This window comes from Acomys russatus, chromosome 14, assembly GCF_903995435.1.
Source record: "Acomys russatus chromosome 14, mAcoRus1.1, whole genome shotgun sequence".
Lineage (NCBI taxonomy): Eukaryota > Metazoa > Chordata > Mammalia > Rodentia > Muridae > Acomys > Acomys russatus.
The window spans coordinates 46896685-46923630 of NC_067150.1; the positions used below are offsets into that span (position 1 = coordinate 46896685).

Here is a 26946-nt window from a genome sequence, read left to right on the forward strand (position 1 = left end):
TAGGGCTTCCTCCAGACCCAGCTATTCCACTCCTTGGAATATACCCAGAAGATGCTCCAGCACACAACAAGAACATTTTCTCACCATGCTCATAGCAGCCTTATTCATAATAGCCGGAACATGGAAACAGCCTAAGTGTCCCTCAGTAGAAGAATGGATAAAGAAACTGTGGTACATATACACTATGGAATACTACTCAGCTATTAAAAACAAGGAATTTCCGAAATTTGTGGACAAATGGATTGAACTAGAAATGATCATAATGAGTGAGTTCACCCAGAAGCAGAAAGACTCAAATGGTATATCCTCACTTATATCTGGACACCAGCCCAAGGGGCATGTCCCACGAAAGTCTTCACTTATTAGGAAAGTGGGACAGAGGGGAAGACTTCCTATTGGGACTCTAGGTGAGAGAAGCAAGGGAGAATGGAGAAATAGAAAGATCCAGAGGGTCCTAGAAACCTACAAGTAGAACATTATGATGGGCAGATCTGGGCCCAGGGGTCCTGCTCAAACTATGGCACCAGCCAAGGACAATACATGCAGCAAACTTTGAATCCCTACCCATATCTAGCCAATTGACAGGACATTCTCCACAGTTGAGTGGAGAGTGGGGACTGACTTTGACACGAACTCTGGTGTCCCATATTTGATCACGTCCCCTGGATGGGGAGGCCTGGTGGCACTCAGAGGAAGGACAGCAGGCTACCAAGAAGAGACTTGATACCCTATGAGCATATACAGGGGAGGAGGTCCCCCTCAGTCACAGTCATAGGGGAGGGGAGTAAGGGGAAAATGGGAGGGAGGGAGGAATGGGAGGATACAAGGGATGGGATAACAATTGAGATGTAATATAATAAATTAATAAAATATATTATTTAAAAAAAGATATTTTGTTTTTTCTTTCAAATGCCATTCTATTCAATTCCCTATTCTATTTAAAGCAATATTTCCTTTTCCTATTTCTTTTCTTTTTCTTTCTTCCTTTCCTTTTTTTTTTTTTTTGGTTTTTCAAGACAGAGTCGCTCTGTATTAGGCTTGCCTGTCCTGGGCTCACTTTGTAGAGCAGGCTGACCTCAAACTCACAGCTTGCCTCTGCCTCCTGAGTGCTGGGACTAAAGGTGTGTGCCACCACACCTGGCTCCTTTTCCTGTATCAACAGTATAAATTCTTCCAAACAATTATAGTGTGCAACTGAGGGAAAACACTGGGATTTAATATTTTTCCTCATTCTTATTTTAAGATAATTTTAGATCAACAAATCCATTATAAAAATAGTAGACTCAGCTAACCCAGTGTCCCCACTATCAATAAAACCACAGTACAACTACTGAAAGGAAGAAGGTAGGATTATGTCAATAAAAAGAACTGTTTTACAAAACGTATTTAAATCTTTCAGCTTCCTCATTAATCAATCTCTCTGTCTCTGTCTTTGATTCAGTCTCATATTATATTTCATGGCTGTATCTCCTTAGCTACCCATACAGTGGCAGTTCTTACTTAACTCCTGTCATTCATAACACTGATAATGTTAAAAAACCTATCAGTCAGTTATATTGTATAGGTGATCCCTGAATTTAGATTTTTACAGACTTAGATTTGACTCTCAATTCTGTGATTTTGATCTTTGTATCCTTAAAGTCAGATTCTCATGAACTCAAGTTTATTTGTTAAACAGGTAACAATAATTTTTAAAGAGTATTTTGGGAATTAAATGAGGCAATATACATAAAAATACTTGAAATAAAAGACATTATGTCTTTTGCATATTTTTGAAGATTTTAAAAAATTATTTATTTATTTATTACGTATACAGCATTCTGCCTGCATCTATGCCTGCAAGCCAGAAGAGGGCATCAGATCTCATTATATATGGTTGTGAGCCACCATGTGGTTGCTGGGAATTTTGGAAGAGCAGCCAATGCTCTTAACCTCTGAGCTATCTCTCCAGCCCTGGTGATTTAAATTATCTTACTGATATTTTAGAAACTTATTTTTGTAAATAAAAGCATATACAATTTATCCTTGGATTCACAGATACGGTCGTCACTGTAAACAGCTGGTGTTATCATCTGTGGCAGAGCTAGCCTGCATCTCCGCTTGCTGGTCCTAACTGCTCTATAATTCTTGCTGGCGTGTCTGCATATAAGGCTATTGAGTTTTAGCTATGATCATTTAATCAGTAGGGATTAATTTATTTACTCATACATTCATTCAATGATCTTCCAAATCTACTATTCTCTGTTAGGATATTGGGCATAGTAATAAGCTACTTGTTGTCTTCATGGAAAACAGAAAAGTAAATAACTACAATTCAATAGAGCCAGGCCTATGAGGTGTTATGTCTGGTGTTATATAAAAAGCATTCTTAAACATAGGGTTGGGAAAATAGCTTTGAGAATTCATGAAGAAGATGTTCTTATGCATAAATTAAGGCTACAGAATGCAGAGGAAAGGAGGGAAGAAAAGGGGCAAAGGTGTGGCATTTAAGGAGAGCAATTAGACCCATGGGGAGTAAACGCAAGCTGGCTCGGGAAAACTCCTGTGTTGTAAACCTGCAGTGCCAATACCTCAGGGGCTCAGAAACCTCATCAGGAAACTTCTGGTCCTAGAGCTCCAAAGACTGCAGCTGACAGACCTAAAGCTTCAGATATTACACTGCACGCACCTCGTTTAGCACCTGTGAATGGAGGTGAAGTGTAAGGCGACAACTGGCTGCTTGTTCAAATCGTAAGTAAGTTTGCCCTTTTTTGACAATGGCCATTTCCTAAATTTTCTTTTAAATGTAAATGGCCACAGAAAAGCTCTTTAAAAACCACGCCCCGTGACAGATGCTGGTGAGAGGCTCTGAGCTTCTCCCAGTTTTCTCTTTCTGACACCCATTCCTGTTGTGGAGCTTTGGCATTGGGTCCCCTGGATTCCAGAGCCAAATTTAACATGTAAATCTGTGTTCTTCGCAAGTGTTTACATACCTATTATTCATTAAATATTAGAACTTAAAAGACTGACACACAATGATCAAATTACTCAGAGCTGTCACTGTCGGTTCCTAGTGTCCATTTGTAACCATCTTCACGTCCTTCACCTCCTTTTCAAGCTGGACAGTAAATAGGCTGAATTCTTAGATTTGGCCACAGGAGTATTTCTCAACCCTTAACAGCTTCTTACTCAAGGCAACTAATATTACATACCGTCAGTTGGTGTATCAGGAGATCCATTAAGAAGGTAATCTTGTTACTAAACAGAACATCAGTGCAGTTTTCTGAACAGTTATTGCAGGTGAGGCTGTAAACATTGATTGCATTGCAGAGAGACCTAATAGGAAGGAAAACACCATCTGTAAACCCGAGCAATTCTTCTCCCAACAATGTAAAATACATCAGATCAGTGGGACAGAAGGAGCAGGCATGAGATGAGAGCTGCTCTACAAAACCAAGCCAACCCCGTTAGGTACAGGCCCATTACTAGACACAAAAGGAGGTTATTTTCATTCATGTGTAGTGCTCATTAGGATCTAACAGCACTTATTAATGTCTATTAGTTAAGGGCAGACAATGCAAACAATTTCCCAGTTTTTCAGATAACTTCTCCATTTAAGATCAGATATCAATGAGGAACCTTGGTCATTTAAATTAGCACCCAGAAAAAAAGACTGCCAAATTGCCTGTGGCCGGATCAGCTGGTCAGGACACAGTATGAGAAACTGGAGACTCTTTCCATGCGGTAAGGCCTACAAGTTTCTGGGAATGGAGACCTACTCTGCTTGAAGGCCTATGGACATGGACCTGGTCCTGGGCAGATGAAGACTTCTTTCCTAGAGGGTCCAAACTGGTCAGAAACCAAAACATTCTAAAAGAAAAACTAGTCAAAAAAGGTTTTTCTCTAGGGAATTTTAATAAAAACTATGATATTAATTGTCCAAAGAAACTTTTAAAGCAGTAACTCAATGTATATGAGACTCTCCTGCATGTTTTGAAGTCTGAGCCTAAACTGCCAGTGTGATCGGTGTTTATTTATTGTGGCTTGTCTGACTGAATTTTCTGCTTAGTCCTTTACAACCAATCTTCTAGGACAGTGTTTCTCAGCCTTCCTAATGCTGCAACCCTTTAATATAGTTCCTCATGTTGCAGTGACCCCCAATCATAGAATTATTTTCACTGATACATCAATGAAATTTTGCTACTGTTATGAATTGTAGTCTAAATATCTAATATGCAGGATGGTCTTAGGTGACCGCAGTAAAGGGTCCTTCAACCCCCAAGGGGGTTGCAACCCACAGGTTGAGAACCTCTGCTCTAGGACATTTGTTGAATTATGACCTGTCAATTAGCATCAGCACTACCTGGGAACTAAAGAAGTGCAAACTGCCAAGCTCCACTGTATGCCCAGTAAATAGAAACTTGGGACTTAAAAAAATTCTGTAGCCAGGTCTTAGGTCTCATAAATACCATGTGAATATTCATTCATTCATTCATTCATGCATGCATCCATCCATCCATCATATATGAAGGTCCCTGAGATATGTTATACATTGTGCGAAGTAGGTATGCCAGATTAAGTGTCATAAAGCTGATGCTTTACTGGGAAAAAGAAGGTGAGAACATCTGACAAAGGGCTAATGTCCAAAAATATATAAAGACCTCAAGAAATTAAACACCTACAAACCAAATAACCCAATTAAAAAATAGGGCACAGAGCTAATTAGAGAATTCTAAGCAGAGGAATATCAAATGGCTGAGAAGCACTTAAAGAAATGCTCAATGTCCTTAGTCATGAGGGAAATGCAAATCAAAATGACTGAGGTTTCATCTTACACCTATCTGAATGGCTAAGACCAAAAACTCAAGTAACAGCACATGATGGTGACGATATGGAGAAAGGGGAACACTCATTGCTGGTGGGAGTGCAAACTTGTACAACCACTTTGGAAATCAATCTGGCACTTTTTCAGAAAATTGGGACTAATGCTACAGCAAGACCCAGCTAGCTATAGCACTCCTGGGCATATACCTGAAAGATGCTCCACCATACAACAAGGACATTTACTCAACTATGTTCATAGCAGCTTTATTTGTAATAGCCAGAATCTGGAAACAACCTAGATGTCCTTCAACAGAAGAATGGATAAAGAAACTGTGGTACATTTACACAATAGAATACTACTCACCTATTAAAAACAAAGAAATCATTAAAATTTCAGGCAAATGGATGGAAATAGAAAAGATCATCCTGAGTGAGGTAAGCTAGACCCAGAAAGACACACATGGTATGTATCCATTTATAAGCAGATTTTAGCCATATAGAACAGGATAAATATAATACAATTCAGAGCCCCAAAAAGCTAAGTAACAAGGATGAACCAAGGGAGGATGCTTAAACCTCACTCAGAAGGTGAAATAAAATAGACAACAGAAGTGGTTGAAAAGAGGGAACACGGTAGGAGAGGAAGTGCAGAGAGAAATGAGGGTAGAAACTGGACCTGGGGACATTGGGGGTGAGGAGGTAGGACAGAAGGCATGCAGAGAGAAGAGAAACCATGGGTAGGGTCATCTCTGTGACAACCTGGAGAACTGCAACAGGGTAGGCTTCTGGGAGGATATGGGGGTGACTCTAGTTGAGACTCTTAGTAGACAGGGTCACAGAGACCGAAGAGGACACCCTCTAACTAGACAGGAGGGAAGGGAACACCAACCCACCCACAAAAAGTTCAACTCAAAACTTACCCTGCCTACAAGATGTGCAGGGATAAAGACAGAACAGAGATTGAGGGAATGTCCAACCAATGCCTGGCCCAACCTGAGATGCATCCTATGGGAGAGAGCCAACCTCTGATACTTCTAACAATATTCTGCTATGCATGCAGACAGGAGCCTAGCACAGCTGTCCTCTGAAAGGCTTCACACTGCAGCAGATCAAAACAGACATTGAGCCTCATAGCCAAACACTGGGTGAAGTGTAGAGAGTCTTGTGGAAAAGTGGGGGAAAAGATGGAAGGACCTGGAGGGAACAGGAACTCCACAAGAAGACCAACAGAGCCAAGTAACCAGGGTGCAGAGACTGAAGCACCAACCAAGGACCATGCATAGACTGGACCTAGGTCCCCAATGCAGATGTAGCTGATGGGCAGCCCAGGCTTCATGTGGGTCCCCTAGTAAGGGGAGTAGGGGCTGTCTTTGACTCTGTTGCCTGCGGCTTGATCACTTCCTCCAGGCCATAGAGGAACAGGATGAGCTCAGTCATGATGTGCTGGGGATGGTTGGTGGTAGGGGCTCCCTTTTCTGAGCGGTAGGTAAGGGGGGAAAGGGGGAAGAGGGAGGGGGGTGTAAAATGATTAAATATATTAATTTAAAAAGGCAAGGAAAGCCCCTGCTATAATAATGCTTGATGTAGTTGTACCTAACCACAGAATTGATGGGTTTCTGTATATTGGTCACAGCAAAGTCAACTACTGCAGAATGGAGCTGCAGGAACCAGATACTTCCAGGGCAGACTAGCAGTATCATCCACGATTTCAGCAAGTTTCTAATGTGGCATTTTATCATCTATCTCACACGCTTAAAAACACGATAACATTTGCACTTCCTGTTACTGCCATGAGAATTGAGTGAGATAATGAAGTAATACTTAGATCACTACTTAATATTTGATAACAAGAGCAAGACTGAGTTTATTTTTTCCATAAGGTAAAAAATAGGTGTTTTAGGATTATAAAAATAATTATATTGAGAAGGTGATATATAAAAAATGGTAAAAAACTGTTAAGAGAACATTTACTGTTCGTAATGCCATTCTTTCCCTGGTGTCGCTAAGTAGTTCTCCCCAACACTTAGTGTTTCCTATAACAGTAGCTTTGAGACTTTACAATGAGAAGCAGGAGCATAGAGTAGGAAACAACTGTCCTGGCTGAAATGGAAGATGGAGGGCTGGCCCTTCTCAAGGAACCTGAAAGTTTCCTTAGACAGATTCTCTTGGGACACAGTTCAAACGACTGCACTAAGATACAGCTAAAATGTAAGCTGGTGATTTTTGAGTAGTTAAGGACAATCAGTGTAACAGCTCTGTGTGTAACATCCGCTAACGTCCTTCCTAACAATACAGCCGCACACCGACCAGCACCAGGGCATGTTTGGCACCACTGTTTTGGAGTCAGTGTCAGAATTTTTCTTAGTCATGTCCTCTGTGAATTCCTTTCTAATAAAGGACAAACTGAAAAATGCACAACTTTTTTAACATGCTGAGCTGTGTTTTTATCTATTGACATAAAAATTTAATTCAACCCATCTCTAGCTACTCTGTCCAACTTTCAATAGCATAATTTTTGTTTTTTTGTTTTTGTGAGAACTCTTTGTTGTGTACTGCTGGGAAAAATTTCCAGATGATTTCAAGAGAAAAACAGGCAGATTCTATACACACTCGAGTCTGGAGGAAGCTTCTAGGTAGGATGCCCAATCAAAGGCTATTGACCAGGCCTAAAGAAGCAAAACACATCCAAACACAATCCGGCACGATATGCCTCATCCTGACTGTGGGTTTCACAACAGTAGCCTCCAGCTGGCAGACTGGAGTTTGGCTGCCTCTGTTTTATTTATTAGCTCTGCAGTAAGAGTTTGGCTTTAAACCTCAATCACCTGACTGTACAGACATATGAAGTCTGGGAAATGCCTGCCTGCTTCTTTCATACTTGCTGGCTGGTTGTGATGGAATGGGTAAAAGGAACTCAACATTTTCAAGGTTTTTAAACATACTGACAAATTCAAACTGACCTGCAGAAAAATAAAATTAAACCAATTTTTACTGTGAGAAAGGCATCTCCCACCTCATGTTATGGCCAACATTGGCTATATCTTCATAAATTTGATAGCAAAATTTAAAAAGTTACTTTTTTGTTTTTATTTTTCTTTTTTTTTTTCTTTTCTTTCTTTTTTTTTTGTTTTTATTTTTCAATAAGCATACAATGTAATGTGTTTTGTTATATGTGTTTTCACATATACTTGTTCTGCTGAGCCTGTTCCTCTGGCTCCCTGCTTGTACTCTTCTATTCCTGGTCTTTGCTTCATGAGACACACACTCTATTACATGCTCCAGGAAATTGTTCCTCCTCATGGGCCTCTTTCTAGTTTTAAGATTTATACACAGTTACATACACATATTCATATATAAAGCCAGGACCCACGATAAAAGAAGACTATCCAGTATTTGTCTTTCTGAGTCTGGACTTTACTTAATATAACAATATTCAGGTCCATCAATTTTTTTGGCAATTTTTAAAAAATATTTATTCATTATGTATAGTATTTTGCCTACATGTATACCTGTACACCAGAAGAGGGAACCAGATCACATTATAGATGGTTGTGAGCTACCACGTGGTTGCTGGGAATTGAACTCAGGACATTTAGAAGAGTAGCCACTGCTCTTAACCTCTGAGCCATCTCTCCAGCCCTTTGGGCAATTTGTAATATTTCATTTTTCTTGATGGTTTAATAAAATGCATAGTGCATATATACATATTTTCTTTGTTCATTAATCACCCGATGAACATCTAGAATGATTTCCTTGTTTTTTAATTTTTGCTTTCTTTGTATGATTTGAAAGTACTTTCAAATTATAAAATTAGGTAATTACTCATATGTATATTTCATAATTCACTCTATTGGTTCACTGCAAATTTATTTTGCTGTGATGTATAAAACAGGAGCCTCAAGTTACTACTGAAGTGAGTGAACAAACTGCCCTTCATCATTTACAAAGACACACATGTGGAATATATTCCTCAGTTTCTTTATCTACTTGATAATTGTTTTCAGCTAATATTGCAGTATGTATTACATTATGTAAGTTAATGGTAGGTGTAGTTAATATATAAATTATAGATCTGCAGAAACTATTTGAAATCCTGTTAGAATGCTGTGCTGAACTGTACAGCTCTAGAGTTATAGACAAGCTGCCTTTGTTGCTATTTATGTTTTTATAGCCTTAATTTTAATTAGTATTTTTGACTTTCTATTCAATTAAATTCTTAAAGCTTGTCTCAAATTTTTGGTCAACTATTATGAGGCATAAGGAAATATATATATGAAAAAGCAAACAATTTCTGGTATGGGATATAACTTCTTTTAACATCTTCTGTGCTCAACAAAGAAAATCTCTTCTCTGGTAAAAATAATGTGTATCTAGACAGCCTTCTGCTCACTTAACTTGTTCAAGAAACTATGTTCTAATGAGGAAGAAAGGGAGAGGGAACCAAACCTCTCAGAGTGTGGAAAAACTTGTGTATGCAGTGAACTTACTTGAAAGACAATCTTAATTTGAAGAGCACCTGGTTTAAGCGTGCACTGCTCTGAACCCAGCTTGGGTGGTCTGTCCAGCAGCCCTCTCTGTAATTTTAAACGTGAATGACTTGAAGCACTTTTTGACATCAAACAGAAAGCCCCAACTTTTCAAAGTATCTTCTCACTGTGGTGGTGCTGGGGATCCAAGATACAGACTTTCTTGCCTAAAATATACTTATGAATACATTTCTTTTATCAGAATTTTTTCTTACTGAACAGGTTTCCTCTAAAAAATAGGATAGAAAAAAAGCATCACAAAACCAAGCCTTCTGGTGAGAGGTGCTGGAGCTTATATGAAAAACGATAATTACAGAAAACAATTAAAGTACATACCTAGTACAGTAAGAATCACTTAAATGTAGGTCCTGACACAATAGTTCAGTACTCTACTCTCATGTTTGGAGAGGTATAACAAACTGAAAATCAGCAAAGAAATCTCAGAGCTAAGCTAGACCATATATCAACTGGATAGAATAGAATACCTGTGGTATCTATAGAATATACTGTTTAACAGACAGTGAATATACATTTTTCTAAAAAGCAGGTAGAATATTTTCTACAATTGATCACATGAGAAGAGACAAAGAAACCCATAACAAATATGCAGAACAAACAAACAAACAAACAACAAAACGAACTAACTTATCAAAGCCACTAAGGAATAGAACTAGAAATCAACATCAAGAGACACCTCAGAAACCACTGAGATACGGCGACAGAACACTTATGAACCAACAGGGAATCACTAATGAAATAAAAAAGGAAGTTAAAAAATTCCTAGAACCTGCTGGCCACGGTGACAAAAACCTTTAATGCCAGCACAAGTAGAGGTAGGTGGATCTCTGTGAATTCAGGGCCAGCCTGGTGTACACAGCAACTTCCAGGCTGTGTAGTGAAACCGTGTCTCAAACACAACTCCCATAAGCAAATGAAAATGATAGCATTACCTATCAGAACCCCTCCCTCGGCTACACCCAAGGCAACCATAAACAGAAACTTTACAGCTGTAAATAGTTACATTAAAAACATTAGTGAAATCTCAAATTAATAATGATGTACTTACCTCAAGGCTTTAGAGAAATAAGAAGCCAAAACCAAATCCAGAAGAATTAATGAATCAGATAAAAAGAATATATACTATCAATGAAATAAGAGTTACTCTTTTAAAAGTTAGTAAAACTTTCTAAAGGTATTAAATACCTTTAATACTAGCACTTGGGGGAAAAGGCAGGCTGATCTATGCGAATACAAGGCTAGCCTGGTCTACAGAGCAAGTTCCAGGACAGCCAAGGCTACACAGTGAAACCTTGGGGAAAAAAAAAAGAAAGAAAAGAAAAGAAAAAAATTAGTAAGACTGATGACAGAGAGAGGCTGTGTGTGTGTGTGTGTGTGTGTGAAGAAACAGACAGTCAGACAGAAAGAAGGAGCTAAACTCAACTTAATCAAGTAACAACTGAGAAGTTGTTACAACAGACTCTAGTGAAACCCATAAAAATCATTTGGGAATACTTCGAAAGCTTACATTTTAAAAAGTTGAAAGAGAGAATTTAGTAAGAATAAAATACAGTACATGTATGCAAATGCCACAACAAATCTTATCATTTTCTATGGTAACTTTAAAAATTAAGAAGATGACTTTCATGAATAGAAACATTGTAGAGTTCTTGTTTTATTGACACCTAGTTCATAAGATGTCTCTCCAGCAAGAAACTCAGAGAAAGAATGATGCTAAAGGTTAAACAGAAAAACACTTTTCAATTTTGACATTTTTGACAACAGAGAATTTAGATTTGTGACATAGCTTGTCAGGTTTTTACTGAAGTTGATAATTTTGACAGTTGGATCAGAGTTATTAGATGTGGATGAAAAGAAAAAAGTCTTGCATTTGTCCTGTTTTGTTCTTTATGTTCCTTTTTAAAATCATATTTATTTTCTGTGTGCCACGAAAGTATGGTCAGAGGACAACTTGTGGAAGTCCTTCTGTTTGTGTATCATGTGAGTTTCAGGGATTAAGCTCAGGCTGTCTGGCAGGGCCATCTCAAGGGTCCACAACCTGTTTTAGCTAATATAAATCCACACTGCCTCTCCTGCCACCCTGCTCTGGCCTTTCAGATGCTGGGAAGAGTTAGAGTGAACGACTTAAACACCTCAACAGCTATCCACTCAAGCAGGATCTTTTCCAGTATGCTAATCCTGTCTGCTTACTAATCAACTTTCACTGCATCAACATTAATACTGCACTACATATATAATAAAATGTAAAATATCAATGAAATTAAAGTTAAATTTAAAATAATTTTCCTGTCTGTAATGTTTGCTCAAAGAGTAAGAAAATTTCAACAAGATACACTATTTCAAAGTTTTTATTGTTTTTTGTTTGTTTGTTTGTTTTTGGTGTTTTTGAGACAGAGTTTCTCTGTGTAGTCTTGGCTGTCCTGTACTTGCTTTGTAGACCAGGCTGTCCTCAAATTCACAGTGATCTGCCTGCTTTTGTCTTCCAGAGTACTGGGATTATAGGCGTGTGCCACAGCACCTGGCAGGTTTTTGTTTTTAACTGATAATTAGGCTCAAACAGAATATGCAATTTCAGTATTCCATAAAGACAAATTTTAATTTTAGATGGAAAGCCATATATAAAGCACTGAATTAATAAGGCTTTATTTCCTCAAATTAACCTCTAACTTAAAAAGTATTATGTTGAAAGGTTACAATACTGCATTAAAGATAGAGCTTGAATACCAAATTAGTATATTATTTTTAAATTCTAGTGCTAAGGCATTACTTTTACTGCTAATATTAATTTAATATAAAGCAGTTATTATTATACAGTCTTTAAACATGCTCTTAAAATAGGACCCCATTATGTCGTTTAAAGCTGACAACTAAACAAGCTGGCTCTGCAGAAGCCCCCAGGTGGTTTGCAGTGCTAAACAGAAGATTAAAGTTGACACAACTAATTTCTTTACTTTAATCTTATTAGTGGTTCAACAGCTGTCAACTGTAACCATCTCTGCAAGAAAGCCTTTGAGACATAAACAAAATACCTTAGTATTTCAAATGAAGAAATGAATTTATCACTGTGTCTAATTAGGTTAAAAATCATTTTATTTAATTTGTCTACTGGAGCAAGTTACTTTAAAATGCTAATATATATATAATTTTCCTTGTATAAATATGGAATTATTTAACAGTGAATTATAGTTTTAATTTCTCCCAGACTGGTGAACAGGATTTTATTAACATTACTATAGTTCTATGACATAGTGGGAAAGTGGGGTGCAAGATGGATCCCAGCCCTGTGAAAAGCTACATCTGGACTTATGAGAAAGAAATTCTTTGACAAAGTTATCCTAAAAAAGAGGTAGTCAATGCACAGAAATCTTGCATTTCTTTTCTGAATATAACTGTGACATTTCTCCTGAACCTGATTCCTTCTACACACAAATAATTTCAAGTGATTTTGGTTCATGAGTACCAGTGAGTCTAATTCCTACCCTACTAGGTGAAAAAAAATGATAGCACAGACCATCTCCAATACACAATTCCTATACCCAACTCCAAACAGCATAAACCAAAACTAATTAATCAAACAATGGTATTCCCACAAAATATGAACAGTAACAACAAACCCTCTGCAACTCACACAGCTTATCACAGTTTTTCAAGTTAAATCAATTAAATGTTTTCATTTTATTAAAGCTGTAAATGCTACATTACACAGTGGCACACATATGCAATACAGCAGTACATATGGCATAAACTTCAGAGATAGTCAACCAAAGGTACTCAGAGACTATTACTTTAAACACATCATCTTTCTTGTTGTTTTTATATGGTGTGATATGGAACATATTTATTAGACTCATATTCTCCAAAGTGGTAAAAAGTTTTTTTTTGTTTGTTATTTTGTTTTGTTTGTGACAGAAATCACCAAGATCTTGAAATAAAAGAAATTCAACAAAAACAAGCTGATAAAATTATTCTTTGGTGACACTAGGAAGGCAATACGGTACAGAGAAGAGATAGCGTGACAGTCTCAGTTCAGCTAATGGGATGATGGGGAGGAAACCCGTTTTTTAAAACTTTAGTTTCTTTATCTACAAAAAAACCAATACTTTGGCAAAAACAGAACAGGGCCTGAAGTTATTAAATGAATTTATTATGTGACAGCTCTACATGGAAAGCAAATGCCTAAATGCTGATACAATTACACCAAAGTCACAACACAGCTGCTTTTTTCACAACACATGCACTCAGTACCTTGCAGTGTAACCCTGCCTCCTTACACATGTGTGTACTTTCTAGCAGCAGGTTGGTGCACAGCTGAGCAATCGCCCCTCCTTGCATGAAGTGTGCCTCACTTTTCAAGTCAGAGAGGAGTAAAAGCCAGCGTGGCACCCTGAAAGCCTGTATCTACTGCCTGAGCACAGCATGCTTTAGGTAGATAGATAATATGGTTTCTTTGAGAGGAACAGAATTGTAATTAAAAAAAAAAAAAAAAAAAAAAAAAGCAAGCCTGTCCTGAAAAGGTACAAACCAATTATTCATTTCTTTTGTTAAATGCTGTAAAAATCTACACATTTCATTAGATATTATTTTATAAAATATGGCATCTTTTATAAATTGTTAAATTACAGCTAATTCTAATAATAAATGCATTATTAGCATGCAAAAAGGGCTTCATGCTGTAGCGGCAGGATTAAAGTTTTGAGCTGAGTTATGCTGGTAGGCCTGGGGCTGAGAGCGTGAAGCCAGGAGGAGGAGGAGCCTAAGTGGGTGACCGCCCTGTGACCTTACACATCTAACTTCACCATCCCATTAGGCAATGGCCTTCTAGTGTCAGAGAAGGAACTGGCTAAATGGTTAAGTTTCTCATGAAAACACTTGCTTTTTACGAAGATAGCAGGATACAATCTGGTCCACTGTGATCAAGTTTTAGATAGCAAAGTCTGGGGGGTATATATGTTTATAAACATACAACAATGTTATTTATAAATATAAAACAATCCTCTTGAGAAATGAACTAAGCCCTAATTATAAAAGCAAGAACGAGGAACCCTTAAAGAATAAGAAAGGTGGCAAGTACCGCAATCTGTTCTCACAGAGCTCAGCGTGTCTAAAGAACTGTGCTATCGTGTTTTCTCATCTTTGATTCTGAAGGCACATCACTTTTGTATGTGTTTATCTTAGGGTTTAGAGACAATAAGCTCAATGTGGGTCATGTCTATATAGATTTTCCAAATTGGGATTGGTAAGTAGAAAAATTGAAGTTCAGCCAGTCTCAGCTAATTGGAAGAACATTCATTCATGGACTGTTTAAATATTCGCTAGAATAACTTTCTTTATTCTGCTTTCAACAATGGACATCCATCTAATCTTTAAGATGAGAGATTTTGGGGGGAAAAGACCATGGTTTTGGAAGGAAGGTTCTACAGCACAACCCAATATTTTCAATTCAATCATTATATTTAAAATGTATCAGGTTTATCTGGAAGGCAAAGAAAGTCACTCAATGTACTGCAAGGGAGGAGTGAGGCTATCCTGAGATGACCACCAGTCTTGCAACATGCAGCCTGGACAGGCTTCTAGGACATGGAACAGCTGGATATTAGAGGAACCCTGCCTGGAACCACAGGCGCCAGGCAGGAGTGAGCTGGAGACAGATGATCCTCCCGTGGGACCACTCTGATAGGCCAGGCAGGTGAGGAGCAAACCCAAGATGACCACCAGACCCATGCCATGGAGCCAAGAAAGGGAGCTAGCCTGAGATAACCACCAGACTGGTGTCATGCAGACCTGGGAGGCAGACCATGCCTGAGATGACCCTGCCCAGTGCCATAATGCATGGGTGGGGCATAGCACTCTTGAGCCCATTCCTGAGATGACCCCAGCCACCAGGAGACCTCAAGTGCCACTAAGAGGAACAAGTAAGTGGTAGAGAAAGAGAAGCAGAAGGATGTGTGTACAATGAAGAGAGGCAGAACTGGAGACTCAAGGGTAGTGACAAGCAGCCTGATGTGGTAGCTGGTGATACCATCTAAGATCATGGTGAGATCCTGGCCTGTGCTGACACCAAGGGCCATGCCTGGGTCCTTGTCCCTGCAGCATCAGGGAATCCCTGGTCTGGGTGGCTGACTGGGGCCATGCTAATGTCTGAGGGCTGTGCAGAACTGGTTCTCCCTCACCTGGGCATTCTACGAGAGCTGGCTCTGAGGGCACAAGGGCAGGATAGCTGATCCTACCCCTTGCCAGCTGAAGTAATTGGGAGAGTAGGCCCTGCACATCATCCAGAAAGCACAGTAGAGCTGGCGTTGGTTGCAGGTGAGCTGGCCCTGACGGTGTGAATGTGTGAGTGCTGGCCATGTCACTCATCTCCTGTGCAGTGGCATGGATGAGGGAGAGTTGGTCTCTTTCCCCCATTGCCCCTCAACACCTGCAGCACTCTGAAGAGCAGGCCCTGCAGCTCATATGGGCAGCACAGTAGAGCTTACTTTGGTGGCAGGGGTGCAGGCAAGCCCCAAGGGTGTGAGCGTGGGAGAGCTGGTCCTGCCACTTGTTTGCTGTGTGATGACATGTGCAAGGGAGAGACACTCTCCCCCTTCACCCCTTGCCACTAACAACAGATAGGAGAGCTGGCTTGGAGGCCATCAGGGAAGGAGAGCTATCCCTGATCCTCATCTACTACAGCACTTGGGAGAGAAGGCTATGCACCTCACCTGGGCAGTACAGATGGAGTTGGCCCTGGATGTGAGGGTTGTGGGTGATCTGGCCCAGAAGGCATGGGAACAGGAGAGCCAGCCTTGCCTCTCCTCTGCTGGGCATTGGCATGGAGGAGGAAGAAACACCTTCCTCCCCTCCCTCACCCTTTGCAGGCAGGAGAGCTAGCCTTGGGTTCATGAGAGTGGGAGAACTGGCCATGTCCCTTACTAACTGCAGCACTTGGGAGAACAGGTCCTGCACCTCGCCTGGACAGCGGAGTAGAGCCGGCCCTGGTTGTAGGATTTACTGGTGAGCCAACCCAGAGCATGTGAGAGAGGGAGGGCCAGCAGGCTGACTAGATCAGATACTTATCAGGCCCAGGTCCAGGGCTTTGAAGTGGCCCACTCCAACATCTACCCCATTGATGAACTGCTGGAGTACATGAAGGGGCTGGTCCTATAGATCCAAAACTATGGATTTTAGGCATAAAGTACAGGATAAACAGACTACAATTCATAGACCCAGAGAAGATAAGTAACAAGGATGAACCAAGGGAGGATGCTTAAATCTCACTCAGAAGGGGAAATAAAATAGACAACACAAGTGGTTGAAAAGAGAGAACAAGGTAGGAGAGTAGAAACCAGGGTGAGGAGGTAGGGAAGAGGGCATGCAGAGAGAAGAGAAACCATGGGTAAGGTCATCTCTGTGACAACCTGGAGACCTGAAACAGGGTAGGCTTCTGGGAGGATATGGGGGTGACTCTAGTTGAGACTCTTGGTAGACCGAAGAGGACACCCTCTAACTAGACAGGACTCCTAGTGGAGGGAAGGGAACACCAACCTACCCACAAAAACTTCAACTCAAAACTTACCCTGCCTACAAGATGTGCAGGGATAAAGACAGAACAGAGATTGAGGGAATGTCCAACCAGTGCCTGGCCCAACTTGAGTTGCACCCCATGGGAGAGAGCCAACCTCTGATACTTCTAATGATATTCTGCTATGCATGCAGACAGGAGCCTAGCACAGCTCCACACTGCAGCAGATCAAAACAGACGTTGAGCCTCATAGCCAAACACTGGGTGAAGTGTAGGGAGTCCTGTGGAAAAGTGGGGGAAAAGATAGAAGGACTTGGAGGGAACAGGAACTCCACAAGAAGACCAACAGAGCCAAGTAACCAGGGCCTAGAGGGCCTTGCAGAGACTGAAACACCAACCAAGGACCATGCGTAAATGGGACCTAGGCCCCCTACACAGATGTAGCCCATGAGCAGCTCAGGCTTCATGTGGGCCCCTTAGTAAGGGGAGCAGGGGCTGTCTCTGACATGGACTCTGTTGCCTGCTTTTTAATAAATCCTTTCTGGTGGGGCTGCCTCGCCAGGCCACAGGGGCAGAGGATGTGCTCAGTCCTGATGCAACTTGATGAGCTCAGGTGGGTGGGTGGGGCTCCCCTTTTCTGAGGAATAGGGGAAGGGGATTGGAAGCAGAGGAGGGAGTGGGCTACGACTGGGATATAAAGTGAATAAAAAAATAAATTAATTAAAAAAATCTTAGGCCTATTGGTATTCTCTGATTCTAAAACTGTGGTAAGTCTAAAAAATGACGAAGAATACAGTTCTGGCATTTTATTTTGCCTTCTAAGGGTTATCTAAAGCTCACTAGTTAAGCAGAATACTAGGGATTCTGTACAGCAACAAATGTAACAAATCCTCAAATAACTATATGACAGAAAAGAAATTGAGAGATAGAACAAAAATATTCCACCCCAAATCCATTGCCTAATGATCAACTCACAGAGTTGCCAAAGTCAGGAAGGCTCCATAAGGCTGAGACACTCGGCTCTGAAAATCAATACAAAGCACGGACTATTTGGAAAGGCTTGAAACATTTAAAGTTAGCTCAGCAGGTTAAGGCTCTTGCCATCATGCCTGATGACTAGAGTTTGATTCCTGGGACCCACACAGAAGAAGGAGAGCACCAACTGCTCCTACATGTCCTCTGACCTTCACTGCCAGGGTGCACATGTACCTTCACATATGCATGCCCCCTCCACTTACAAACAAAGCAAGCATAATAAAAAAGAAGAGAGAAAAAAATTAAGTATCACCCCCTACACACACACCTTTTGAGACAAGAGTGGTCTCATGTGGTCCAGGGTGGCCTTTAGCTCATTATGTAGCCAAGATGGCCTCCATGGTTTGTCAACAGGGAATGACACTGTTTAACAAGGGCTGTGGCCTTGTTAAAGAAAGCGTGTCACTGGGGGTGGGCTTTGAGCTAGGCTCAGCATCTCTATCTTCCTTCCTGTTGCTTGTGGATCTGGGTGGAGAACTCTCAGCTCCGTCTCCAGCCCCATGTCTGCCTGCGTGCTGCCAGGATACCTGCCATGATAATGGACTAAACTGAAACTGTAAGCAAGCTCCAATGAGATGTTTTTTTCTTTAAAGTAAGAGTTGCCATGGTCATGGAGCCTCTTTACAGCGTTAGAACACTGACTAAGACAGCACCTGATAGACCATCTTGACTCTTTCTCAGTGCTGGGATTATAGACATGTGCCACTATGCCCAGTTGTACGCACTATGGGGATCCGGCGTAGGACCTTGTTAACGGTAAGGTAGGGAGGCATTCTACTAATTGAAGTGCATCTCTAGCTCCATACTTGTTTTTTAAACAATAATTTTAGTAATTCTTGATTTAATTATTGTTTTTACCCTTCCATTCCATCCCATCCAACTTTTAAATTTGTTCTGTTTCTTTTTTTCTTTCCCTATTGAGTCTAGTTTGTGTTGCCCAGTTTGGGAGTATAGTCTACCTTGGTATGTTATTGTCCTACAAAGGATTAGTCACCTCATTAAAGAAAATTGACTTTCCATCTCCCAGCGAAAGACTAATAGCTCCTCAATTTCCCTATCCTCTATGCCCACTTTTCCTATCCTCTATGCTCAGGTTTTGTTTGGCTGGAGCTCAGAAAGGTCTTGTGCATGATAAAATAATTTATGTAAAATTCTATGTGCAGATTCCCTGTTGTATCTGGAAAATACTGTTTCCTTGGTGTTACCCACAAACCCTGGCTCTTACCATCTTCCTGAAACTTCCTGAAGATCTCGGATCCCTGAGGAAATAAATAAGACCATTTAGGTCCTTTCACTCATTAGTCTGTTTTCTGTACTTGGCAAGTTGATGGTCTCTGTGTTAATTATCATCTATTAAAGAAGCTTCTAGGAGGGCTGAGAGATGCTCTATGCTGAATATAGCAGCTGTCTTAGTTACTTTTCTATTGCGGTGAGAAAACGTCATTTCCAAAGCAACTTACAACAGAAAGCACGGAGTTTTGGGCTCATGGTTCCAGGGGGTCCGAGTCCATGACCATCATGGCGGGAGCAGGCAGGCAGACATGACACTGAAACAAGTAGCTGGGAGCTTACAACTGACGCACAAGCAGTGGCAGAGAGAGCATTAGGTGGGAATTGTGTGGGTTTTTGAAACCTCAAAGCCACCTAAAAGCCACCCTACCTCCTTATCCTACCTAAACATTTCCACCACCTGAGGACCGAGTATTCAAACCATATTCCATTTGCTGGCCCCCTTAGACTAGTGGCCATATCATAATGCAAAAATGCACTTAGTCAGTCCAATTTTAACAGTTCCTCCACGGTCTTTTAGTCTTAAGAGTGTATAAAAATACAAAGTCCAGCCGGGTATGGTGGTGCACGCCTTTATCCCAGCACATGGGAGGCAGAAGGAGGTGGATCTCTGTAAGTTTGAGGCCAGCCTACAAAGTGAGTCCAGGACAGCCAAGGCTACAAAGAGAGAACCTGTCTGGAAAAACAAAACAAAACAAAACAAAACAAAAAGTCCAAGGTTTTCTGATAATTAAGGCAATCTCTTAATTGTAACTTCTTGTAAAATAAAAAAAAAAAAATCATATACATCCAACATATAATGGCAGAGACATGCATTACCATTCCAAAAGGGAGAAATAGGGCATAGTGAGGAAATATGGACCAAATCAAGACTGAAACCCAGCCAGGCCAACTCCAAATCCTGCAGTCTTGTCTAACGTCAGAGTTCAGGTGGCTCTGGCCTTCCAGCTTTGCTCACTGCAACACACTGCTCTCTCCTGGTCGGTTTCTGACCCTTGTTTGCAGCTTTCGTTGGCGGTGTCTTATAGCTCTGGCATCTTCAACATCTTGTGATCTCCAGCCCCACCCAGGCTTCCCTACCCCACCCAGGCTTCACTTCCGGCAACCATGTAAGGACTTCCCCACCACATGCCTGGCCTCAGTAGCTTTTCTTAACCTCAAAGGAAGATTCCACAAACCCTTTACTCTTATATCCCTAATGACTCTAAAGCCACAACCATATGGCCAAAGCTGTGAAGTTCTGCTGTTTGCTGGGGCTGAAGCTGGGCCCCTATCTTTACTTACATTCATTTAAGCTTTCCTTTATAGCTTTGTAGGAACAAATAATCCTTTAGGCCTTTTCTTTTCTGAAATTGCAGGATTAGCTGGGTCTGATCTCAACTTGAGGGCACCACTCCCTTTATTTAATTCCTCATCTCTTTTTGCACAAACCCTGCATCTAACATTAAACTCCCCAGAGCCCTTTTTCTCCTTAAATTGTACATTTTGTATTTCTTTTGCCCAACTTCCTCTTTTTCATTACAGACCTACATAAGAGTGATCATTAATAACTACACTACAGAATCAATATTAGGTTGCCTTGAAATCTCTGCCAATGAAATTAGTCCTGAAACTCTTCAAGTTAGCCTCAGGCAGATTATTTTTAGAACAAGGTTAAAAAACATCTACAATCTTTGCCAAAATGTCACAAGAATAGTCTCTAGCCCAGTTGCTAAGATTGTTCCCTCTGAAACCTCTTGAGCTGAGCTAGCCATAGTCCACACTAGTATTTACTGTCTTCCAAGTTCCTAATAGCATGATGGCCCTTTATACTTTGCCTACAGCATCTAAATGCTTTACTGGCCCAAAGCCCCAAAGTTTTTCATATTCCTCCAAAGGACAGCATGGTCAGACTTGTCATATCAATAATCCACTTCTGGTAGCAGCTTCTGTTTTAGTTACTTTTCTATTGCTATGACACAACACCATGACCAAGGGAAATTATAAAAGAAGCCATTTAATTTGAGGTTCACAGTTCTAGAGGGTTAGAGTCCATGACCATCATGGTTGGGAACATGGCAGCAGGCAGGCATGGTGCTGGATCAGTAGCTGAGAGTTTACATATGATCCATAATAGGCAGAAATAGAGAAAAAACTAACTGGGAATTGTGTGGGCTTTTTAAACCCTCAGTGACACACCTTGTCCACCAAAGCCACACCCCCAAATCCTTTCCAAACAGTTTTACCAACTGGGGACCAAGTATTCAAATATATGGCCCTGTGGGAGCCATTTTCATTCAAAGCACCACAGCAATAAATCATTAGGAGTCATTTTAATACAATGCCCATTTAGGAGAGAAAGTTTTAGGTTCTCACTTAGGGACTATGAGCTATTAGGCATAGGTTCTTGGAGCCTTTAACAGTGCCAGGTATGGGTTTAATCTCATGGACTGGGTCTTGGACCCAGAAAATGGTTGGTTAATCATATAACATTTGTGCCACTATTGCACCAGTGGCGCATATATATGTAACTGTCTGACATGTTTAGCTATCAAGAAAATATAAATTAAAGCTATTCTGAGATTTCATGTTATCCTAGTCAGAATGGCCATGATCAAATGAACAACTAAAAATAGATGCTGGTTGTGACTGACTAAATGAGGAATAGTTAAATGTTGCTGGCGGGAATGCAAACTGGTATGGCAACTGTGGAAATCAGTGCAGAAGTTCCTCAGAAAACTGAAAATAGATCTACCACATGATCAAGCTACACCACTCTTGGGTATATACACCAAGATATCCTGTATTTTATCACAGAGATATTTGTACTGCCATGTTCACTGCTGCTCTATTTATAAGGACCAGGAAATGGAGACACCATAGATATCTACCAACTAATGAATGAGTACTGACGTAGTATTTTTACTACGTGATGTAGTATTCTTCTACTTCTAAGAAAAACCAACCTATGAAATCCCTAGCTCCATAATTCTTCAATTTCACCACAGTTAATTTTTAGGGGTATGGGGGCACTGAAGAATGGCTCTGAGATTGAGAGAGCTTCCTGCTCTTACAGAGAAAAGAAGTTTAATTCCCAGTGCCCATAGTGAGCAGTTCACAGTCAACTGCTACACAAGCTCCACGTGGTACAATTTTTTCTTTCTGCTTTTGTAGGTATTTGCACACAGGTATACAACACACACACATACACACACACACACACATACACACACACACACACACACACACTCCTATAAATAAAAATAAAACAAATCCTTAAAAAAGAAGGAACTATGAAAGAAGATATTATTCTTAGGAAGTTACATAGCAATAGCTATGGGGCAAAGCGAGGGTATGGGGTCACTAGGTGAAATAAGTGAGATGTACAGAGGGTAAGAAAAAGGGAGCAGAGGAAGCTTCATCTGTACACACAGAACTCAGAGTTGTTGGCCAGGGATGTATTAGGCTTACAGTCAGTCACAGAATCCCAGAGTTCAACATGGTGACTATTTATAGACAATGCCTTAAGTCAGCTGCTTATGGTGAGGGACATTAAATAATGCAGGAGAGCCTAAACAGCAAGCTCTCTAGGTCAGAGCCATACAGTATCACAGGAAGCAGAAAACTGACACAGAATGAGTGAAGATGAAAAAGGGCTCACAGAGCTGAGTAGTAAGAATTAACTAGGGATGAGAAAGGAGATCTGGCAGTCTGAGAGCGAATGGGGTACTGAGGCACTATGGGCAGGTCCGGGCCACATTAGGAGTTTGTGCAGAAGAGTGGCTGGAAGAAAATGAGGATGTATTTTTAAGTGTACACAGTGGCATATTTCTATTAGCCCGATCTACAGTTAGAGCTACAGTAGCTGAAGAACTTCCCTCACCCATCTGTAAATAAGCAGCACAGTCAGCTCTCGTGCCTGTGCTCTCAGAGGGCAGACTACAGAGTGATGATCTTGAGGTTGCGCTCAGACAAGGGAATACAGAGTCATTACGAGATGCCCATAACTCCTGATGCTGATTTCTATCTGTGGGCAGTGTGAAGCTGAAAACTCAAATCTAATGGCAATGAAACAAGTTCTCATCCTGGCACTGTGGTCAGCTCCTGCTGACATCTGAGGGCACTGGTCTCGACTCTCAGGGTTCCAGACCCCTTTCCAGTGGGAGCACACTACTTCTCACATAGTCTTTTAAGGAGCTGTGGAAACTCTCTTCTGCTCTATTAAGGAGAGACACAGATAAGCATAAAAGCATGCTCTTTGCCTGTGGCAAAAGTGGCTTTTGAGAAATGGCATTTAATCTAGGTTGCTATTTTGAGACCTCAGAGTCATGTGCCTTGAAGCACACCAGACAGCAAACTAATAAAAACAAAAAGCAAAAATTTAAAATCTCAAGATAAATTCAAGAAAGGCAATATGAATTATTAATGATTATCAAAGCACTGAACCAAAGCATCCGATGCATTTCACTTTTTAATCTTAAATACTTTTCACGTGTCTCATTCTTCCTTCCTTCCTTCCTTCCTTTCCAGTTAACACAGAGTGGCTCTCATCTCTCATACCCAGCAATACCATGTAAGCATAGTACATTTTGATGAGAAATGCCTCAAGATCAGAGAAGCCTTTTGCCTGCTGCAGCTGTCTGGTGTGGCCCTTTCTCCTCACAGACAGACAGTATGACCTGCAGGCTATGGCTTCCCTTCATTTACTCTACTTTGTCAGTAGAGCAAAGGAACCTATGTTAACTGTGTCAAGAAGTCTGTATTACCACAAGTATCTCATACAAACAGACTATATATATATATATATATATTTTTTTTTTTTTTTTTTCCGAGACAGGGTTTCTCTGTGTAGCCTTGGCCATCCTGGACTCACTTTGTAGACCAGGCTAGCCTCGAACTCACGGCGATCCGCCTGCCTCTGCCTCCCGAGTGCTGGGATTAAAGGCGTGCGCCACCACGCCCGGCCAAACAGACTATATTTTAAACCAGATAAAACTGCTACTCAAGATACTGTCTGTCACCTAACAGTTGTAAAACATTTTACACAGTTTGCAAAGAGTTCTTACATTCTCCTCAAATAGGAAAATAGCTGCAGTGTGACAAAGGCACTTGCTGGGGTAAACAAATCCTACAGTGTGGGGTTCTGAAGCCAATGTGCTGAGTGGTTTGTTTGTTTTTTAATCTTACCAAAATGTATCACAGGAAAAACTAAATAAACTGTTGGGTTTTTTTATCCCTTCTTTGCATCCAAAGGACAAGTGGAACTTTCTGTTTATTTTAATAACTAAGAGTAACATTTTCTCAGGAATGTAGATAAAATTTTATCAAAATTCACTTAAACTGTAAGTCAGAATCTCTATAAACTGCCTAAAAATTATATATGCTGCAACTATGAAAACAATACTTCTGAAATAATACTTTTTGATATCATACCTCAAATGGACAGAGATGAAAGTATGACTTGACTGAAAAAGAAATCAGAGATTAGATCCAAATGCTGCACAAGATCTTTATGACAAAGAACTATTTGCCATTAGTGACTGAAGTGCAATTCAACTCCCAGCAATTTGGCTGGGACTCCAGACTCTGGTAGTTTTGGCCTCAGAATGTTCTTCCTGAATCTGAGGATTTCTGTAGATTTCCAGGCTCAAGCCCAGACTATGGACTCACCTCTTTCACACACAACACAGAAGTGTAGCTTTCTGTCACTTCTATTCCAAGAGTTCATCAGTTCTTTTTGATGTATGAATAGAGTTGATCACACATTAAAAAGATTTCCTTATAAGGCTTTCTAGCTCAATTTGAATTCTGTAAATGAAGTCAAGCACCCCTGTTCTTCTCCTTTTTTTAAAAAAAGATTTATTTATTATTATGTATACAGTGTTGTCTGCTTGTAGGCCAGTAGAGGGAATCAGGTTACATTATAGATGGCTGTGAGCCACCATGTGGTTGCTGGGAATTGAACTCAGGACCTTTGGAAGAGCAGGCAGTGCTCTTAACCATTGGGCCATCTCTCCAGCCCCCTGTTCTTCTCCTTAATGTGGTGTAAGCTCTTGCTATTCAACCCTAAGTACACATATAATTTTCCTGTGGTACCCCATATGGAAACCACAGGGCAGAAATTACATACAAATGAAACGTGAAAGACAGATGAAGAAACTATACTTACTTAGGAGGAATTCGCGAAACCGTGCTCATGTTTGTGGCGGGAGCCACTACTTGAAGGATGTGTTCAAGGGCTGTTAGTCCACCAGCAACTTGAAATGCAATCTGATCTGCTACATTCTAGACAGAAACAAAAACAGACGTTAGCCCATTATCCCATGCATAAAATTCTAAGCAAATGAAATATTTGGTTGGTAGTGGAGACATTTGCTGAACGATTTCTCAGCTCAGGAAACTGAAGGCGAATGGCGGTGAATGTCAGACACGGCCACACTGAGTTATGAAGTTTAGAGTCTGGTGACGGGACAGATGCAGTCATACCATTACAGACGCCTGCCAATAGCTAGTTCCCAGAGGGAAGGCAAAGGCTGTGGAAGAATGGGCGGCCAATCAGATTTTGAGGAAAAGACCAAGACTGGCTTCTAGAGACAGGCAGAAGGAGTAAAGGAGGTGGCAGGACATAGTAGCAGGGAGATAACAGAGCACATTTATCAAGAAAAATAAATGTGTTATTCTGTAATCTTAACCCTGACCTAACAAGAGCAATTGACTTCCACAAAGGTTTTCTCCACTGGAATATTCTTCAGCAATACCAGACAACCTAAATTTTTGAAGCATGCACATTTCTCTTCTCTTTAGCTATTTTAGAGAGGATTATTAGTAAGCATTTCAGAACTCAATCTATGTTATTCCTATATAATTTCTAAATTATACGTAACTTTACTGTAAAGAAACTTCTCTAAGTAATTTGCATTCTTCTGGCATGGAAAAGAAGAGATCAATTTTCTGCTATGCTACTTTAGTTTTTAAGCAGCATGTATGTAAGAAATAGGAAAGCAAACTGTTTTGGCCCCAACCCTACCCTCATTCATATGCTAACATCCAAAACTCAGACAATAACAGTATTTAAGCTATATGAAAAAATAATTAAATGTGAACAAATCTGTCAGGGTGGCACAATGTGACTGGTACCCTAACAACAACAGCAACAACAACTACAATGACACAAGGAATGTGCCTGTCAATAACAATACACAAACAGGAGAGGACACAGTCAGAGTCGCCTCAGGCCAGGGAGAAGCTGCAGGGGAAATCAAACCCCTGGGACTCCTGACAGCAGAGCAGGGGCTGTCTCTGACGCTGTTGCCGGCTTCTGGATCCCTCTCGCCTAACTGCCCTGCCTTGTCTAGCCTCAAAAGAAGGTGTGTATAGTCTCACTGCAGCTTCATATGCCAAGGCTGGTGGGTATGCAGGGGAGGCCTCCCCTTTTCTAAACAGAAAGAGAGGAGGGGGAATGGAGGGGAGAGGAAGTGAGAGAGAGGGACTGGAAGGAGTGAAGGGAGGGGAAGTTTCGATCAGGATGTATCATGAATAAATTTTAATTAATTTAATAAAAAACAAAATTACCCCTAAAAATGCTATATTTACTTATCTATTTTTGAGTGTATGTGTTGTACTTTATGTATTAACTTCCTCCAAAATAAAACCTTTCCCATTCTACTTTCATGTCACCTTCATCTGTCACCTTTAAAGCTTCCTTTTCCTCCTTCATGGCCTTCTTTTTAGTTTCCTGGACTCTGTATAGACACACACACTCACACATATACAGACACTAACACACACACACAC

At 40.6% G+C, this 26946-nt stretch overlaps 1 protein-coding gene across 3 annotated transcripts in view; it reads right to left on the minus strand.

The window, feature by feature from the left end:
* The window catches only part of Scaper (S-phase cyclin A associated protein in the ER), a 315920-nt gene that overhangs the window by 73724 nt on the left and 215250 nt on the right, over positions 1-26946 (minus strand). For all 3 annotated transcript variants that reach the window (XM_051156493.1, XM_051156492.1, XM_051156489.1), the window contains 2 exons: positions 25322-25437; positions 3192-3315 (listed from right to left, as the gene is read on the minus strand). In XM_051156493.1, the coding sequence (XP_051012450.1) occupies positions 3192-3315; positions 25322-25437 (240 nt within the window). The remainder of the gene's footprint in view (positions 1-3191; positions 3316-25321; positions 25438-26946) is intronic.